The sequence below is a fragment of the Spermophilus citellus genome (assembly GCF_964194105.1).
Source record: "Spermophilus citellus genome assembly, chromosome: 13".
Taxonomy (NCBI): domain Eukaryota; kingdom Metazoa; phylum Chordata; class Mammalia; order Rodentia; family Sciuridae; genus Spermophilus; species Spermophilus citellus.
In genome coordinates this window covers 76,624,796-76,646,189 of record NC_138193.1, presented here as the reverse complement: position 1 = coordinate 76,646,189, position 21,394 = coordinate 76,624,796, and the positions used below count along the sequence as shown (strand labels likewise).

Genomic DNA, 21,394 nt, shown 5'->3' with positions numbered 1-21,394 from the left:
AAAGGGATGCTGTACTTTGTCAAATGCTTTTTCTGCATCCATCGAGATGATCATGTGGTTCTTGTCTTTAAGTCTATTGATGTGGTGAATAGCATTTATTGATTTCCGTATATTGAACCATCCTTGCATCCCAGGAATGAATCCTACTTGATCATGGTGCACAAGTTTTCTGATATGTTTTTGTATTCGATTCGCCAGAATTTTATTGAGAATTTTTGCATCCAAGTTCATTAGAGATATTGGTCTGTAGTTTTCTTTCTTTGAAGTATCTTTGTCTGGTTTTGGGATCAAAGTGATGTTGGCCTCATAGAATGAATTTGGAAGAGCTCCTTCTTTTTCTATTTCTTGAAATAGCTTGAAAAGTATTGGTATTAATTCTTCTTTGAAGGTTTTGTAGAACTCCGCTGTATAGCCATCTGGTCCAGGGCTTTTCTTAGTTGGTAGTCTTTTGATGGCTTCTTCTATTTCTTCTTTTGTTATTGGTCTGTTTAAATTGTGTGTGTCTTCCTGTCTCAATCTGGGCAAATCATATGCCTTAAGAAATTTATCGATATCTTCATTATCTTCTATTTTATTGGAATATAGGGTTTCAAAATACTTTCTAATTATCTTCTGTATTTCTGTAGTGTCTGTTGTGATATTGCCTTTTTCATCCCGTATGTTAGTAATTTGAGTTCTCTCTCTTCTTCTTTTCGTTAGCATGGCTAAGGGCTTGTCTATCTTATTTATTTTTTCAAAGAACCAACTTTTAGTTTTATCTATCTTTTCAATGGTTTCTTTTGTTTCAATTTCGTTGATTTCTGCTCTAATTTTAATTATTTCTTGTCTTCTACTACATTTGCTGTTGTTTTGCTCTTCCTTTTCTAGGTTTTTGAGGTGTTGTGTGAGTTCATTTATTTGTTGGTTTTTTCTTTTTTTGAGGTAAGAACTCCAAGAAATGAATTTCCCTCTTAAAACTGCTTTCATTGTGTCCCATAGATTCTGGTATGTTGTGTCTGTGTTGTCATTTGACTCTAAGAATTTTTTCATCTCCTCCTTTATGTCTTCTACAACCCATTGATCATTCAATAACATATTGTTCATTTTCCATGTGATGTAGGATTTTTCCTTCCTTCTTTTATCATTGATTTCCAATTTCATTCCATTATGGTCAGATATGGTGCATGGTATTATCTCCACGCCCTTATAATTACTAAGAGTTGCCTTATGGCATAATATATGGTCTATCTTTGAGTAGGATCCATGTGCTGCTGAGAAGAACGTGTATCCACTTGATGATGGTTGATGTATTCTATATATGTCGGTTAAGTCTAGGTTATTGATTGTGCTGTTGAGTTCTATAGTTTCTTTATTCAGCTTTTGTCTAGAGGATCTGTCTAATGGCGAGAGCGGTGTGTTGAAGTCACCCATAATTATTGTGTTGTGGTCTATTTGACTCTTGAACTTGAGGAGAATTTGTTTTATGAACGTTGCAGCTCCATTGTTTGGTGCATACAAATTGATGATTGTTATGTCTTGTTGGTGGATGGTTCCTTTTAACAGTATATAGTGACCTTCTTTATCCTTCTTGATTAACTTAGGTTTGAAGTTGATTTTATTCGATATGAGTATGGCCACTCCTGCTTGCTTCCGAGGGCCATATGAGTGGTATGATTTTTCCCAACCTTTTACCTTCAGCCTGTGTATGTCTTTTCCTATCATATGAGTCTCCTGAAGGCAGCATATTGTTGGATTTGTTTTTTTGATACAGGTTACTAGCCTATGTCTCTTGATTGGTGAATTTAGGCCATTAACATTTAAGGTTACAATTGAGATATGATTTGTATTTCCAGTCATGCTTCTTTATTTATTTATTTTAGTTTGGCTAGTTTTGCTTTTTGGTTGTTTTCCTCCCCCTTTACTGAGATACCTCCTGCTGTTAGTTTTGGGCACTATTTATCAAATCCTCTTCTTGTAGTGTTTTGTTCAAAATGCTTTGCAGAGCTGGTTTTCTTGCTGCAAATTCTTTTAGCTTTTGTTTATCATGAAAGATTTTAATTTCATTGTCAAATTTGAAGCTCAATTTTGCTGGATATAGTATTCTTGGTTGGAATCCATTATTTTTCAGCGTTTGAAATACATTATTCCAGGATCTTCTCGCTTTCAAAGTTTGTGATGAGAAATCGGTCGTTAACCTAATTGGTTTACCCCTGAAAGTAATCTGCCTCTTTTCTCTCGTAGCTTTTAATATTCTCTCCTTGTTCTGTATGTTGGCTATCTTCATAATTATATGTCTTGGGGTTGGTCTATTATGGTTTTGAATGTTTGGGGTCCTGTAGGCTTCCAGGATTTGGCAATCCATTCCATCTTTCATCTCTGGGAAGTTTTCTAGAATTATTTCATTTAATATGCTGTCCATTCCTTTGGTTTGAAACTCTGTGCCTTCTTCTATCCCTATGACTCTCAGATTTGTTTTTTTTATGACATCCCATAACTCTTGAATAGATTGTTCGTGGGATTTAAGCATCTTTTCTGTGTTGACTATATTCTTTTCAAGTTGATAAACCTTGTCTTCATTATCTGATGTCCTGACTTCTACTTGATCAAGTCTATTTGTAATATTCTCGTTTGAGTTTTTAATTTGGTTTATAGTTTCCTGCAATTCTAGGATTATTGTTTGATTTTTTTTTAAGATCTCTATCTCCTGGTAGATCTCGTTCTTTGCCCTTTGAATTTGTTTGTTTAATTCATTTTCAAAATACACTTTTATTTCTTGGACTTGCTGTCTCATGTCTTCTCTAATATTCCTTTCCATTCGAGTTAGGTATCCCTTGAGTTCTTTCCATATCCCTGTTTCTGAAGTTTCTATGTCCTCCTGTAGAATTGAGTTGTCTTGCATTGTTTGAAATCCTTTTTTCCCTTGTTTTCTCATGTTGTCCACGTTACTTTCCAGCTCTTTTTGATTGTCGTGTTTCTGCTCTCTTCTATAGATTTGTTTTGTTTCTGTATTACTCTGATGTCTCTCCTTTGTGTTGTTGAACTATGCCTGCTAACGTGGATTCTGCTGGGAAGGAATTCCGACGTCCAAGCTCCAGTGACGACACTACTCTGCTGTGCCGTGCCCCAGTCTCCTTGCCGGGGTACCCTAATGGGGGGGTGTGACTGGACTGTCTCTGTTTGGTTTCAGCACCTGGTCGTGGCAGGCGGGCAGACTCCCGCCGCCCAGTATCTCAGGCCGTGGGCAGGTGATCCATCGCCAGCGGGAGGGCGTTCTCCTACCGCCCAGTTACGCTGGCAGTGGATGAACTGTCGCCGGCGGGCCTGCAGTTTACAGCTGCCCAGTCACGAGAGCCTTGCCTCTAGTCTCCTGTTCTCTCCTGCTAGGCTTGGGTTCTTCTGCTAGACCAGATTTCCCCTCAGTGATGGTTCTCGGCAGTTCAAACTGTACTCTGGGCCTGTTTTGTTGCAATCTGTGGGAGAGTGGCGGTGGATACTTCAGCTCTCTAAGATGGTGGCCGCTGTTTGCCTTAGCGGAGTGTCCCTTGTGGGGGGCGGGGCCTTACCGGCTTCCTTCCCCGACTGCAATCCCGAACTCAGCCCGGGGGTCAGTGCGGGCTTGGGCTTGGCTGGTGGGATACCACCGTGTCGCAGCCACTTAATTCCCTGCTGACTGGTTAACCCCTTCCCTGCGGCGCCACGCCTTCTGTAGCCTCGGGGCAGGCCGCGCGTATCAGACAGCCTGGATCTCCGGGGTCACACCGTTGGCTTTTGGGATCCCCGGCACTCTATGGTTTTGATTTTTTCTGCTTGCCCCTCCCCCAGCGCTGGCTAGGCAGGTTTTGTTTTGTCCGCTGATGGGAGGGGGGGTTGAGCGTCAGGTGCCTCTAGCTCCCCTTTAGTCTTTATGCAGGCTCACTCTGATACTGCCTCCCCCTGAAAGTCTAGGAGAGATTTTATGCGAAATCCCCCTAAGTATGGGGGCTGGGCTGGGTCACACACACCTGTTTTGTTGCTGCAATCTGTCGGAGAGTGGCGGTGGATACTTCAGCTCTCTAAGATGGTGGCCGCTCGGTTCAGTGTTTTTAAAATATGTTCATGGATATGTACAACCATTACCTTAGTCAATTTGAAAACCTTTCTGTATCTTCAGAAGACTTCTTAAAACTTTACGTCTTACTCTAATATCTACCTGTTGCCCCCACCTTACCCCTTAGGCTCTGGGGAACCACTGATCTACTTTGTTTCTATGAATTTTCCTGTTCTGGCATTTCATATGAAAGAATCATGTAACATGCAGTATTTTTTTGACAGATTTCTTTTGCTTACTATGATTTCAAGATTCATTTGTATTGTAACATGTATCAAAACTCATTCATTTTTATTACTGATCAATAGTCTATTGAATGTATATACCACATTTTGTTTTTTAATCTGCCAGTAGACCTTGGGTTTTTTGTTACTCAGCTTTTTGTCATTGTGATTAAAATACCTGACAAGAACGACTTAGAAGAGTAAAGATTCATTTTTGCTCACAATTTTAGAGGTTTAGTCCATGGTTGGCTGTCTCCAAGACTGAAATATCATGGCAGAAGGTTATGGTGGAGGAAAGCTTCCCAGCTTATGGTGGCTGGGAAGGAGACGGGTGGTGGGAGAGAAAGGGGTGGGGGAGAAAAAGAGAGAGAAAGAAAGAGGAGAGAAGCTGGTTAGAGACAGATATATTCCCCAAGGTTGCATTTTTGGAGACATCACAGATCTAAACCATAATATCCTTCCCCTGGCCCCCCCAAAGCTTGTGCCCATCTCACAGGGCAAAATACATTCATTCTATCTACAAGAGTCCCTATAGTCTTAATAGTTCCAGCACTGCTTAGAAGTCCAAGTCCAAAGTCTCCTTTGAGACTCAAGGCAGATCCTGTGAATCCCTATTAAAATAAAGAAAGAACATTAAGTTACATGCTTCCAATATATAATGGCACAAAATAAACATCTCCACTCCAAAAGGGAGGAAAAGGAACATAGAAATAAGGGAAAAATAGGACCAAAGCAAGACTGGAACCCAACTAGGCACATATTAAGTCCTGTAGCTCCATGTCTAGCATCCAGGGCACGTGGTGGTGAGATATGGGAAGCCCCACCTCCATGAGCTCGATGGTTGCACCTATATAGCCTCTCTCTTGGGCTGGCTCTGCTTCCTGCCTTCAGCTTTCCCTCTGCCAGCAGTCCCCATTTCTGGTGTCTCTTGATTCCTGGGGTCTCCACAGAAGCTTGAGCTTTACTCTCTCTGCTCCCTGGTTGTCATGAGCTGAGTGGCTTTTCTCAGCCATGATTTTTCTGTCTTGAAGCCAGCCAACTATGGACTGAGAACATTGAAATCATGAGCTAAAAAAACTTTTCCTCTTCCAAATTGTTCTTGTCAGGTGTTTGGGTAACAGTGATAAAAAGCTAACATAGTTGTTTTCCACTGTATAGGGAAAAAAGTAATCTCTCTTCCTCATCCACCACTAGGATCATAGCTAAGACCCTCTAATAAAATAGAAAAGTGTACACATTGATTTTAGATTAGTTTTACATGGCACAGGAACCTTTAGAAATGAAGACACAAAGATACAGGGAAAAGTATTTTTCTGGAGAATTGTGCAGAAGTGTGATTGGAGGAAATAGGGGTATGATATTGTAATTAATGGAGAGGAATTTTGTAAGTCCTGTTTATTCAGATTCTTCTCTGTGCCCCTGTGTCTTCAGAGATGAATTAGTTCCTCCTGGGTGTAGGGAGGGCAACTCTGGCTTAAGTGTTTTATAAAATATTCAGAAGAAGGTTAGAGAATTCTTTTATGGCCTGCTTAAGGGAAGAAGGGCAAGAGAAACGTCAGAGAGTCTTTCTTGTTTTGACTGTTTTCTCAGATGACAAGGTGCCATATTTTGGGTTAGGATGTCTTGAACCCCATCACCACCTTTTGGATATTATGAGTAATGCTACTATAAACATTAATGCACAAGTTTTTGTGTAGGTATGTATTTTTATCTGTCTTGACACCTAGGAGTTGATTTTCTGGGTCACATGGTAATGGTTTATGGAACTACCAGGCTGTTTTCTAAAACAGCTATACTATTTTACATTCTTACCAGCAACATTTGAGGGTTTCAATATCTCTACATCCTTGCTAACACTTGTTATCTGACTTCAAGAACCTAGTCATCCAAGTGAGTATGAGATGGTATGTTATTGCAGTTGTGATTTTCATTGCCTTGATATCTAATAGATATTTTAATCTTTTTTCTTCTTTTTGGTACTAGGGATTGAACCCAGAGGTGCTTTATCACTGAGCCATACCCCCAACTCTATTAATTTTCATTTTGAGGCAGGATCTTATTAAGTTGCTTAGGGCCTTGCTACATTGTTGGGGCTACCCTCAAACTTGCCATCCTCCTGGCCCAGCCTCCTGTGTTGCTGGGATTACATGCATGTGCCACTATACCTGGCCTATTTTTTTTTTTTTAAAATCACAATTAGAATATACTTAAAGGAAACAAAGGATACCCTTTGTTGTGAATTTATTTTTAAAAATCATTTTCTATAAAAATGATAACCACTTTCTTATCTATAACATTTTATATAGATAGAAAATTTAGAATTTAGGCTGGGCACAGTGGCACATACCTGTAATCCCAGCGGCTTGGGAGGCTGAGGCAGGAGGATTGCAAATTCAAAGTCAGCTTCAGCAACAGTGAGACACTAAGCAACTCAGTGAGACCCTATCTCTAAATAAAATACAAAATAGGGCTGGGGATGTGGCTCAGTGGTTGAGTGCCCCTGAGTTGAATCCCCAGTACCAGTCCCCCTCACCCCAAAAAAGCAATTTAAATGCTTGTAAAATATAATTTAAGAGGGAGTAGGAATAAAAAAGGGACAGTTCTTAGTTTGAAACTTCTTTTAGTTTCTTATAAACATTGTATTGACTTCTACAAAGAAAAGATTTTAAGGTATCTAATTATATATACATTCTTTAAAGTCTCAAAAAATTTCTAGAACATTATGAATATAGTGTTCTTTGCTACATTGTTGAAGAGAGTTTATAATTAATTACATAGTGCATTGTATTTTTCAAAGCATTTACCCATACTTTGTGTTTTGCTTCTTCTCCTTGTGGAGTAGATTGAGGTGATATTAGTTGTATTAACAAATCTAGTTGTCCGAGAGCACTCTCTAATTAGTGAATATTTTAAGAACATTAATAGAAACCAGGGCATTGGGGAGCCATTGAAATATTTTTTAAAGGGAGTGATGAAGTCAGAAAATAGTAGCAAAAAGAATGTATCTATAAAGTCAAAATAGAGTGGAAAATATTGTTATAGTGAATTTTTATGAGGGAAAACTTGCCAGTTCTTGTCATGGGTTGATTTGCTTAGAATAGTATTGAATGGAATGAAACTCAAGTAAATTAAAAGAATCCTCAGTAGTCTTTTTTTTTTTTAATATTGATTTTATTTTTTAAATACACAGCAATGGAATACATTACAATTCTTATTACACATATAGAGCACAATCTTTCATATCTTTGTATATAAAGTATGTTCACGCCAATTCATTTTTTATACATGTACTTTTTTTTTGCATTACAATTCTTATTACACTTATATACCGCAATTTTTCATATCTCTGTTTGTATATAAAATAGGTTGACACCCAATTCGTGTCTTCATACATGTACTTTGGATAATGATGTCCATCACATTCCACCATCCTTGCTAATCCCCTGCCTCCTCCTTTGCCCTCCTTCTCCTCTTCCCTATCTAGAATTCGTCTTTTCCTCCCATGTTCCCCCTCCCTACCCCACTATGAATCAGCCTCCTTATATCAAGAAAACATTCGGCATTTGTTTTTTGGGGGTTGGCTAACTTCACTTAGCATTATCTTCTCCAACGCCATCCACTTACCTGCAAATGCCACGATTTTATTCTCTTTTATTGCTGAGTAAAATTCCATTGTGTATATATAGTCTTTAAAGCTTTACTGGTTCAGAGTGTTTTAAAGGCCAATAGCATCTGTTTCCCTGGGAGAGTATTACAAATACAGAACTCTGCGGACCACTCCAGAGTCCTGGATCAGAATGTGCATTTTTTAAAAAAACCATTTAAAAATATTTTTTAGTTATAGATGGATACAATATCTTTATTTATTTTTATGTGGGGCTGAGGATCGAACCCAGTGCTTCACATGTGCGAGGCAGGCACTCTACCACCGAGCTACAGCCCTAGCCCCAGAATGTGCCTTTTTAATAAGACTTTCAGGTGATTTGCAACCCCTTAAACTTTGAGAAGAGCTGTTTTTTTTTAAGTGGTTTATTTTGCTTTGATTAACAGATGGAATTTACCTTTTAAACTGTATAGTTTAACTCTTGGAAGAAAGTTTGAAAATTTTAACATGCACAATGAAAAGGGGCTAAATAAAGGCATTGGTCTATATACTGGGTGAGAATTAGTGATTCCAGAGACCTAGAAAATGTCTAAGATTAATATAAAAACAGACATTACTATTGCTGCATATATATATGTGACTGTATGACCAATATGATTCTGCAACCTGTACACTCAGAAAAATGAGAAATTATACCCCATCTGATTCAAATGTATGATATGTCAAGATCATTGAACTGTCATGTGTAACTAATTAAAACAAATAAAAAATAAAAAATATATAAAGGTTAAAGTAATAAGGATAATACAGGAAACATTAATGGTGAAATGAAGCATTTTAATAGGAATGAGAGTATTCTGTGCTATAAATAGGACACTTTATAAAGGGATGTGAAATCATTTGAATAGCCTATATCTTCATCTAACAGGTTAGTAAACCTTTTTATAGTGGCTTTGTCCTTTAGATGTTAGCACAGTGATTAATTGTAATGTATATAGTACAGTCTCTCAAATGTATATTTGTTTTGGTGTTTAAATAGTGCATACACTTGGTTAAAAGTCAAAACACAATAGAAAGGTATACAATAAGGTCTGATTCTCACTTCTTCACTATTTGTGTTTCCTTTTAGTAGCTCTTCTGATTCTGACTTGACTGCAAATAAGTAACTAGTTATATTAGTTTTTAAATATATTTATAGAGCTTATTTAGTGTAAGTACAAAAAGTAGCATAGACAATACTTCATTCTGCACCTTTGCTTTCTACTATTGACAGTGTCTCAGTCTTTTTTACATAAGGAGGTTTTCTTCATGCTAATATTTTAAGAGTCGTATAATATTCCATTTTAGGGTTATTAAAATTTATTTAATTAATTCCTTACTGATGAATATTTATGTTTTAGTCTTTTGCTTGGAATTACTATATGGATAAGACATTTCACATGTATGTAAACATACCTATTACATACATGTACAGAAATAGGATAACTAGGTCAAAGACAAATGTATTTGGTTAGCTATTGCCACAGTGCTCTCCAAGGGGATGTTTCAGTTTATATTTCCAAAATAGTGTTTGAGAGTGAAGTTTTTCCTGCACATTGCCAATAGAATGTGATAAAGAAATTTGGATCTTTATTGCTATGGAAAGTGAAAATGATATGTTGGTGGAATTTTTAACTTTCTATGTGTTTAAGGGCCATTTATATTTAGTTTTTGTGACCTTCTTGTTCTTAACTTTTGTCTTTTTAATATATGTGCTGCTGAAATGAGTACACTTCTGTCTTTTTCTTTTCTTTTTTTTCCTGGTACTGGGGATTGAACCCAGGGGCATTTAACTATTGAGCTACATCCCCAGCCTTTTTAATTTTTTTAAAATTTAATTTTGAGAACAGGACCTCTTTAAGTTGCTTAGGGTCTCACTAAGTTTCTGAGGCTGGCTTCAAACTTGGAATCCTGCCTCAACCTCTTAGTCACTGGAATTATAGGCATGTGGCACCATATCCAGCAACTTTTTAAACCATTAAAATATTGGTTTTCCACTCAGTGATTTCTAAGAGTTCTATATCATGTTGAGAGATGTTATTAGCTTTTTGTTATACATGGAAGTAATTTTTCCTTAATCATTTGCTCTCGTTGCTTTTTCTTATGTGTAGATGTTAAATTTGTCAGTCTTTAATTTTATGGCTTCTAAATTTTGAGTCACGAGAGCTTCTTTCTTACCTCAGGATTTTAAAGGATTCACTCATGTTTTCTTCTAGTATTTATTTGATTTCTTTTTTAATATTCAAGTCTTGATCCATTTAGTATATGTGTTGATGTATAAAGTAACATGGTTTTAACTTTTTTTAACACTTGATTTTCCTAACATTTATTGAAAAGACTGTTTTGTCCATACTGATAAGATTCCTTTATCACCTAATAAATTTTGATATGTATTTGGATTTAGTTAATTTTCTATTTTGTTCTATTGGTTTATCTATCTTTAGTCTTGTATTACATTGAGATTTTTAAATATCCGGTAGGTAAGTAATTGTTTATTGATATGTTTTTTCCTGGGTATAATTGTCTATTTTTCAGCATTAACTCAGAATCAACTTGACCAGTTCAAAATAAAACCTAATCGTTACGTTACTTTCAATGAGATAACATTAAATCACAAAATCTGATATTTTAATGATGTTGGGGAGAAATGGGTTGCAATTTTAGATAGAGTTTCCAGGGACAGCCTTACTGAAAATATAATAGGCTAGGGATCAGAAAGAGGTAAGGGAGTGAATTGTTAAGGTATTTGGGTAAAAACATTTCCAACAGAGGGAACAAATGTAAAAGTCCTGAGGTAGGAATACCTTTGTGTTCTGGGAACAGAAAGGAGTCTAGAATGGTAAGGGAGGGGAAATGAGAGATTTTGCATCCATTGTAAAAACTTTAATTTTTGGATGGGAAGCATTGGAGAGTTTTGAGCTGAGAAATGATATTAAATTACATTTTTAGGAGAACCCCTCAGGCTACCACATTCATATTAGACTAAAAAGTGGGGATGCAAGGGTAAAAATGGGGAAACTAGTTACAAGGTTATTGTCTAGGCAAAGAAAATAGAGGCTTAAACAAGTGTGATAGTATTGGAGGTGGTAGAAGTAGCTGAAATACGAATATCCTTTGTAGGTAGAGCTAACATGCAATGGTAGATCTGGGAATGGGGTATGACTAGGAGGCATAAAGAATGTTGAAGAATTTTTTTTTTTTACCTGGCTATTTCCCAATGAGATGGAGGAAGACTTGGGGAGAAAAAGTTATTCTAGTTTTAAATTTGCTTCAGGTGTCCACTTGACATTTAGGAGATGTGGAATTAATTGAATGAGAATCAGGACTTAAGGGAATAAGTATGAGCTAGAGATATAAATTTTGTCATCAACATATAGATGGTGTTTAAAGTCATGAGATTAGTATTACCAAGAATGAATATAAGCAGAAACAAGGGTTCTGGTATACTCTAAAATTGAGAAGTAAGAGAGATATTGGAGGGATGAGTAAAGGAAACTAAGGAGTGGTCAGAGTTATGATGTTGGGGAGTTAGATGAAAAACCAGAATGTTCTAGAAACCAAGTGAGAACAATTCAAAGAAGAGAGTATTGAATGCTGCCAATAAATCAAATATTTCTTCTTTATTTTTTTTATTGGTTGTTCAAAACATTACAAAGCTCTTGACATATCATATTTCATACATTAGATTCAAGTGGGTTATGAACTCCCATTTTACCCCAAATACAGATTGCAGAATCACATCGGTTACACATCCACATTTTTATATAATGCCATATTAGTAACTGTTGTATTCTGCTACCTTTCCTATCCTCTACTACTCCCCCTCCCCTCCCCTCCCATCTTCTCTCTCTATCCCATCTACTGTAATTCATTTCTCTCCTTGTTGTTTTTTTCCATTCCCCTCACAACCTCTTATATGTAATTTTGTGTAACAATGAGTGTCTCCTTCCATTTACATGCAATTTCCCTTTTCTCTCCCTTTCCCTCCCACCTCATGTCTCTGTTTAATGTTAGTCTTTTCCTCCTGCTCTTCCTCCCTGCTTTGTTCTTAGTTGCTCTCATTACATCAAAGAAGACATTTGGCATTTGTTTTTTAGGGATTGGCTAGCTTCACTTAGCATAATCTGCTCTAGTGCCATCCATTTCCCTGCAAATTCCATGATTTTGTCATTTTTTTAGTGCTGTGTAATACTCCATTGTGTATAAATGCCACATTATTTTTTATCCATTCATCTATTGAAGGGCATCTGGGTTGGTTCCACATTCTAGCTATTGTGAATTGTGCTGCTGTGAACATGGATGTGGCAGTATCCCTGTAGTACGCTCTTTTAAGGTCTTCAGGGAATAGTCCGAGAAGGGCAATAGCTGGGTCAAATGGTGGTTCCGTTCCTAGCTTTCCCAGGAATCTCCATACTGCTTTCCAAATTGGCTGCACCAATTTGCAGTCCCACCAGCAATGTACAAGAGTACCCTTTTCCCCAGCACTTGTTGTTGTTTGACTTCATAATGGCTGCCAATCTTACTGGAGTGAGATGGTATCTTAGGGTGGTTTTGATTTGCATTTCTCTGACTGCTAGAGATGGTGAGCATTTTTTCATGTACTTGTTGATTGATTGTATGTCTTCCTCTGAGAAGTGTCTGTTCAGGTCCTTGGCCCATTTGTTGATTGGGTTATTATCTTATTGTTTAATTTTTTGAGTTCTTTGTATACTCTGGATATTAGGGCTCTATCTGAAGTGTGAGGAGTAAAAATTTGTTGTCAGGATGTAGGCTCCCTATTTACCTCTCTTATTGTTTCTCTTGCTGAGAAAAAACTTTTTAGTTTAAGTAAGTCCCATTTGTTGGTTCTTGTTATTAACTCTTGTGCTATGGGTGTCCTATTAAGGAATTTGGAGCCTGACCCAACAATCTGTAGATCGGAGCCAACTTTTTCTTCTATCAGATGCAGAGTCTCTGATTTGATATCAAGCTCCTTGATCCATTTTGAGTTAACTTTTGTGCATGGCGAGAGGAGGGGATTCAGTTTCATTTTGTTGCATACGGATTTCCAGTTTTCCCAGCACCATTTGTTGAAGATGCTATTCTTTCTCCATTGCATGCTTTTAGCCTCTTTATCAAATATAAGATAGTTGTAACTTTGTGGATTAGTCTCTGTGTCCTCTATTCTGTACCATTGATCCACCTGCCTGTTTTTGTACCAGTACCATGCTGTTTTTGTTACTATTGTTCTGTAGTACAGTTTGAAATCTGGTATCGCCATACCGCCTGATTCACACTTCCTAGAGTTGCTTTTGCTATTCTGAGTCTTTTATTTTTCCATATGAATTTCATGATTGCTTTATCTATTTCTATAAGAAATGCCCTTGGGATTTTGATTGACATTGCATTAAACTTATAGAGAACTTTTGGTAATATCGCCATTTTGATGATGTTAGTTCTGCCTATCCATGAACAGGGTATATTTTTCCATCTTCTAAGATCTTCTTCTATTTCTCTCTTTAGGTTTCTGTAGTTTTCATTGTATAAATCTTTCACCTCTTTTGTTAGGTTGATTCCCAAGTATTTTATTTTTTTTTTGAGGATATTGTGAATGGGGTGTTTTTCCTCATTTCCATTTCAGAAGTTTTGTCGCTGATATACAGAAATACCTTTGATTTATGTGTGTTGATTTTATATCCTGCCACTTTGCTGAATTCATTTATTAGCTCTAGTAGTTTCTTTGTAGACCCTTTTGGGTCTTCTAGGTATAGTATCATATCATCCGCAAATAGTGATAATTTAAGTTCTTCTTTTCCTATTTTTATGCCTTTAATTTCTTTTGTGTGTCTAATTGCTCTGGCCAGTGTTTTGAGAACTATATTGAATAGAAGTGGTGATAGAGGGCATCCCTGTCTTGTTCCAGATTTTAGAGGAAATGCCTTCAATTTTTCTTCATTCAGAATGATGCTACCCTGAGGCTTAGCATAGATAGCTTTTACAATGTTGAGGTAAGTTCCTGTTATCCCTAGTTTTTCTAATGTTTTGAACATAAAGGGATGCTGTACTTTGTTGAATACTTTTTCTGTGTCGATCGAGATGATCATATGGTTCTTATCTTTAAGTCTATTGATGTGGTGAATAACATTTATTGATTTCCATATATTGAACCATCCTTGCATCCCAGGGATGAATCCTACTTGATCATGGTGCACAATTTTTTTGATGTGTTTTTGTATTCGATTTGCCAGGATTTTATTGAGGATTTTTGCATCTAGGTTCATTAGAGATATTGGTCTGTAGTTTTCTTTCTTTGAGGTGTCTTTGTCTGGTTTCGGAATCAGGGTGATGTTGGCCTCATAGAATGAATTTGGAAGAGCTCCGTCTTTTTCTATTTCCTGAAATAACTTAAAAAGTATTGGTATTAATTCTTCTTTAAAGGTTTTGTAAAACTTTGCTGTATACCCATCCGGTCCTGGGCTTTTCTTGGTTGGTAGTCCTTTGATTGCTTCTTCTATTTCATCCATTGATATTGGTCTGTTCAAATTGTGTGTATCTTCCTGACTCAGTCTGGGCAAATCATATGACTTAAGAAATTTATCGATGTCTTCACTATCTTCTATTTTATTGGAATATAGATTTTCAAAATAATTCCTAATTATCTTCTGTATTTCTGTAGTATCTGTTGTGATGTTGCCTTTTTCATCCTGTATGTTAGTAATTTGAGTTCTCTCTCTTCTTCTCTTTGTTAGCATGGCTAAGGGTCTGTCGATCTTATTTATTTTTTCGAATAACCAACTTTTAGTTTTGTCAATTTTTTCAGTAGTTTGTTTTGTTTCCATTTCATTGATTTCCGCTTTGATTTTAATCATTTCTTGCCTTCTACTACATTTGCTGTTGTTTTGCTCTTCCTTTTCTAGGGCTTTGAGATGAAGTGTGAGCTCATTTATTTGTTGGTTTTTTCTTTTTTTGAGGAATGACATCCAGGAGATGAATTTCCCTCTTAAAACTGCTTTCATTGTGTCCCATAGATTCTGATATGTTGTGTCTGTATTTTCATTTATCTCTAAGAATTTTTTGATTTCCTCCTTTATGTCTTCTGTAACCCATTGATCATTCAGTAACATATTGTTCATTTTCCATGTGATGTAGGATTTTTCCTTCCTTCTTTTATCATTGATTTCCAGTTTCATTCCATTATGATCAGATAAAATGCATGGTATTATCTCCACCCCTTTATATTTACTGAGGGTTGCCCTATGGCATAATATATGGTCTATTTTTGAGAAGGATCCATGTGCTGCTGAGAAAAAGGTATATCCACTTGATGATGGTTGATATATTCTATATATGTCAATTAAGTCTAGGTTATTCATTGTGATATTAAGTTCTATAGTTTCTTTATTCAACTTTTGTTTGGAGGATCTGTCCAATGGTGAGAGAGGTGTGTTGAAGTCACCCATAATTATTGTGTTGTGGTCTATTTGATTCTTGAACTTGAGAATTTGTTTTATGAATGTCGCAGCACCATTATTTGGTGCATAAATATTGATAATTGTTATGTCTTGTTGGTGAATGGTTCCTTTTAACAGTATATAATGTCCTTCATTATCCCTTTTGATTAACTTAGTCTTGAAGTCGATTTTATTCGATATGAGGATGGCCACTCCTGCTTGCTTACGAGAACTGTGTGCGTGGTATATTTTTTCCCATCCTTTCACCTTCAGCCTGTGTATGTCTTTTCCAATCAGATGTGTCTCCTGGAGGCAGCATATTGTTGGATTTGTTTTTTTAATCCATGATACCAGCCTATGTCACTTTATTGGAGAGTTTAGGCCATTAACATTCAGAGTTACTATTGATATATGGTTTGAACTTCCATCCATGTTTGATTGTTTATCCTTTTTTTTTTTTAAAAAAAAAAAATATTTAGTTTGTTTCTCCGTGATTATCTTTCCCCTCGCCTTCTGTCTTTACTGAGGTACTTCCCACTGATGGTTTTGGTTATTGTTTTTCATTTCTTCCTCGTGTAGTGTTTTGCTCAAGATGGTTTGCAATGCTGGTTTTCTGGCTGCAAATTCTTTTAACCTTTGTTTATCATGAAAGATTTTTATTTTGTTGTCATACCTGAAGCTTAATTTTGCTGGATACAGAATTCTTGGTTGGCATCCATTGTCTTTCAGTGTTTGAAATACGTTGTTCCTGGATCTTCTCGCTTTCAGCGTCTGTGATGAAAAATCCGTTGTTAACCTTATTGGTTTATCCCTGTATGTAATCTGCCTCCTTTCTCTTGTAGCATTTAATATTTTCTCTTTGTTCTGTATATTGGATATCTTCATAACAATGTGTCTTGGCGTTGGTCTACTGTGATTTTGTATGCTCAGTGTCCTGTATGCATCTGCAATTTGTATATCCGTTTCCTTTTTTATTTCTGGAAAGTTTTCTATAATTATTTCATTCAGCAGGTTGCTCATTCCCTTGGTTTGAACCTCTATACCTTCCTCTATCCCGATGACTCTTAAGTTTGTTTTTTTTATGTTATCCCATATCTCTTGGATGTTTTTCTCGTGATTTTTTTACCAGCCTTTCTGAGTTGGTTAGACTCTTTTCAAGATGATATATTTTGTCTTCATTATCTGACGTTCTGGCTTCTACTTGCTCCACTCTGTTAGTGATACTCTCATTTGAGTTTTTAATTTGGTTTATAGTTTCCTTCATTTCTAGAATTATTGTTTGATTTTTTTATAATCTCTATCTCCTGATAAAGATGCTTAATTTCTTCTTTTATCTGTTTATGTAATTCATTTTCAATGTGTTCTTTCACTGTTTGAATTTGCTGTCTCATATCCTCTTAAAGGTTCCATTCCATCTGTCTAAGGTATTCCTTGAGTTCTTTATTTGACCATTTTTCTGATGCCTCTAGGTCCTCCTGAATATTTAGGCTGTCCTGCATTGTTTGTACTTCTTTTCTTCCTTGCTTTTTCATGCTGCTCATGTTACTTCTTGTTCTGTTTGACTGCTGAGTTACTGTTTACTCCTAAAATTTATTTGATGCTTGGGAGGAAAGGTATTAGAAGGGAAGGGAAGGAATCCCTAAAGAGAATGAGAGTAAGCAGGTAGAATTCAAGGAAGGGGGAATAAGGAAATTGAAAATAAATGAAAAGACAAATGAAAAAAATAGAAAATAAAAAAAGAAAAAAATTAAAAAAATAAAAAAATTAAAATTAAAATTAAAAAAATAATAAAAAAATTAAAAAAAATTTAAAAAACCACAAAAAATGAAAATTAAAAAAAAACCCAAATTAAAAAAATTAATAAATGCAGTCTTAAAGTTTGATTAACTGCTCTTCCAGTAGGTGGAGCTGTGCCCACCGGGCCAAGCTTCTCCTCTCAATACCTGGGAACCAATCACTTTGCAGCAGCTCCTCCTCCCAGACTGGGCAGGTCTCCAATCCTGAGTGCCTAAGGCCTTCTCTTGTGTTTAGTCACTTCCCCACTTTTCCTCAAGCCAGTTCCCGCTCACCAGTGATGCTCACCACAATACTGGCTACACGCCAGGTCTGCTGCTCCTGGGAGCCCTATTTTCATGAACGACTGGGCACACTCTCCCTGTTTGCTATTCCCTCAGGCCCTAAGTTTGTAGAGCTTGGGGCTGAGAACCCTCAGCAAATTTTGCTTGCCCTCCGGTAGCCACGCCCCTGGTAGCTGGTGCAAGAGACCTCGGTTGTCAGCACTGGTGGGAGCGGTAGCCGGTTGTTCCACGCCACGGGTTCTGCGCCACTCCTGATTCCCTCGGTCTGGCTATTGCGCTCACGGGAGAGCTGGGAGGGTCCCTTAAGGTTTCCCCGATGTGTGGAGAGGGAAGGCTATGGGGTTACACACCTGTCACCGCTGGTTTCAATGAAGTTATCTCCTCTGCCGCATTCTGGTGACGTCAGTTCTCTGCCATGTTGGTATCCCATGCAAATGGCAACAGTTCATTCCCTTTGCCGGGTGACCAATGCAACGGGTGGGTCCTGACTGGCTCTCCCAAACCCCATTTCAATCCTGTGGCCACTGCCTATGAAGGCTCGGTTGGTATTAACCTCCACAGGTTCAGAAGGGCCGACCAGTTGTTTCAGCGGGATCGTTTAGTGCTGAGTCACAGCAGTTTGTCTGCGAGACGAAGGCGAATGGGAGGTTGAATTCAGCCAATTCGGGCTCCGTGTGTGTTCTGAGAGGCCCAGACTGTTTGCCCCAGATCCACGTCAGCTCAGCATTGCCTAGTGACCCTGAGCAAACAGCATTTAGACGGTTTACGACTCCCTATGCCCACGCAGCTGAAGAGGTCAGAGACTTGATCTCTCCGCGCCTGCCGCCATGTTGGATCAGTATTTCTTCTTTATTCCTAGTTATTTTATTTCTTTGATTTATGTGGTTAATAGGCTTTTCCTCTGTATCTTCTTTTGTTTATATGCATGAAGGATATAGATTTCGGTGTGCTAATTTATCCAACTGAGTTCCTATTTAGTATTTTTTTTGTTGATTATCTTGGAGTTTTGACATACATCTGCAAATTTATTAAATTTTTCCAGTTTTTATATCTCTATTTTATCTAATTGCATTGGTTAATATCAATTGTAGTTTACACTTGTCTGTATTAGCTAGTACCAATAAAGTGTTTAAAAGTTGAATAGTGGTAGATAATCTTGTGTATGTCCTGACTTTCATGGAAATACTTTTAGGGTTTTCCTAGCTGTATGTGTATAGGATAAAAAACAAATGATTCTTTTTTTTTTTTTTTTGGATTAAAAATACCCTAAATACATGAGTATTCTCAGATGTATTTTCAATATCACTGGAAATGATAATGATTTGTCACAAGCAATATGTTTTTTTTAGATTAATAAATACCTAATTTAAACTATATTGAAATTGTAGGACAAAAAGTAGTCACTTGATAAATCTTCCCATTGCTGCAACTGTTCTTCTAATTCTGGTTATATTTTCTCACCTGTGCTGTGCAAGTGAAAATTTGGGAATCAAACTCAGAAAAAAAGTTTACATTATTAGGGCATTTTAAACACATAAACAGGGATTTATCCTTTGCATTTTCTTTCTTTCTTTCTTTTTTTTTTTGCATTTTCTTTTACTTCACAAAATGCACAAGAATACCAGTCACAATATCTGTCTATTCCCAGACTTGATTATTTATAGTCAGACAACGAGGTTTAAATATTATCTTTGATCTCAGATCATATATTTTCTGAATAGTTACTTGTAGTTTACGAAGAGATAGCAGTTATTTTATGGTTTCTTACCTCTCAAAGTAGTATGATTTCTTATCATTTTATTTTACCTGTATCTAGGCTGATTTATTAAATCTGAAGAACAGCTGACAGAATCAAACAGATTTTAGGATGTATCTTCTGTCTGTGGTTGGTGCTTTATTGTGACTTTCTTTTTCACACTGAAACACAACTTTTTCATTTTTGATAATATTAGCTACCTCCTCCCTGTTTATACCTTTGCAGACATGTTGGACTCTTTGGTGTTCTTGAACATTTCTGGCATGTCCCTTGTCAGCACCTTTCTCTCCTGTGCCTTTTGCCTGGAGTGACCTTGAGTCAATACTTGTCTGGCCTTATCCCTTGCCTTCCTCAGGTTGTTGCTTAAGTATCACCTTAAATGTGAAGCCTATTCTGACTAGCCTTTTTAAGATTGTAATTCTACCTCTACATTTGTGCTTTGGTTCCTACTTTATTTTTTGTAGTGCACATCACCTTTTAATATTCTATATAATTTACTTACAGATTAGATTTCTGTCCCCTTTCTATTAAAATGTAAACTCTTCAAAGGCAGGATTTTTTCCCCCTGTATTTTCCGTATATATTATGTATATGTATGTTTTTACAGACATAGTATATGAAATCATGTATAGTAGGCCTTCCATATCTGCAGTTTCATCCTCTGTTTAATCAACTGTGAATTGAAAATATTTTAAAAATTGTGTCTTTACCAAACATTTGCAGACCTTTTCCCCATCTTTAATCCCTAAACAATACAGTATAATTACTACTTAAGAATATTTACATTGTATTAGGTATGCAAATAATCTGGAGATCTACTCCTGAAGATGAGGACAGAACTCCTTGGAAATTGGTGCTAGAAGCTTTTAATTCTCGGATACAAAGGAGTCTTGTATGCGTGGACTCCCTTCCACTTTAACATGGAGGTGCTTTCTGTACCTTTTAAAAAGAATTTGGGAGCTAAGCACTCTGCATCTTCAGAACTGCTTCTTTTCCTCTTCCCTGTTTTGCCTTCTGGGTTTGGACCTACCTTAATAGCTTTTGCTGCTTGCTCTTTTGTTTCAAATTCCACAAAGGCAAATCCCTTTGGATCTCCAGTAGATTTATAATGTGGTATACTTATATAAACCATATTGCCACATTTCCCAAATACTCTTTCAATACAGCTGTGATTAACATTTTGGGGAAGTAACTCCTATGATAATAAAAGTAATGCAAAGCCTAAGGTTTTCAAATTCTATACCTTATTCATGCTAGTAAGTTTGTAACCTTAACATAAAAAAAGTCTAGAGATGATTTAAAACACATAGAAGGATATGCATAGGTTATATGTGTGTGCTATATATATAAATATATGTAAACATGTCAGTATATGTAAACACACATACATGCATGCACATGCACACACACACACACCATTTTTCATAAGGAATTCAAGCATCCACAGGTTTTCATATCTGTGGGAGCTATGGAACCAATACCTCAGGATACAATGATATTGAGGGATGACTGTATATATGATATAGATATAGTACTCTAGTGCCTAAAATAATATTTTATATGTAAGAACTGGTTGTATTTTCAGTACCTCAAACAGTATTTGACATTATAGAAATTCAAATATCTGTTGAATTAGTGAATAAACTATCTTGAGGGGGTCTTACTTTTAAAAAATTCCTATTTAGTGTTAGAATAAATCTGTTTACTATTTCAAAGAAATGTAAATGATTTTTTAACTTATAAAATTAATTTAGATTATTTTTCTCCCTCCAGATTCATCGAAGCAAGAACAAATGGAAATTCTTTTTGAAAGATGGTGTTATGTGTTTTGGAGGGAGAGACTATGTATTTGCAAAAGCCATTGGTGATGCAGAGTGGTAAACTTTCTGAGCTCAGTTCATCAGTTTTGTAAACATCACAATATTACGTATTGTGAAACTTCCTGTTATTTTAAATATAGTCCATCAAGAGCTGATCAAATTTTAATTCACTATATGGAATTTAATAAACTTCTAATTCAGATGCAGATGCAAATATGCAATTTTATATTTATTTTGCTATGTTTTAAAGTGCCCCCCTATTATCTATACTGTTATGTCTTATTTCTTTTTTTTAATACCTTTATTTTATTTAGTGCTTTTTTTTTTAATGTAGTGCTGTGGATGGAACTCAGTGCCTCACATGTACTAGGCTAGCA

At 36.5% G+C, this 21,394-nt stretch overlaps 1 protein-coding gene across 1 annotated transcript in view; it reads left to right on the top strand.

Moving 5' to 3' along the window:
• Window positions 1-21,212, top strand: part of GTF2A1L (general transcription factor IIA subunit 1 like) — an 83,995-nt gene extending 62,783 nt beyond the window's left edge. The window contains exon 10 of the mRNA XM_081264468.1: window positions 20,971-21,212. Coding sequence (XP_081120594.1) covers window positions 20,971-21,078 — 108 coding nt within the window. The 3' untranslated portion in view covers window positions 21,079-21,212. The remainder of the gene's footprint in view (window positions 1-20,970) is intronic.
• Window positions 21,213-21,394: the final 182 nt, after the last annotated feature.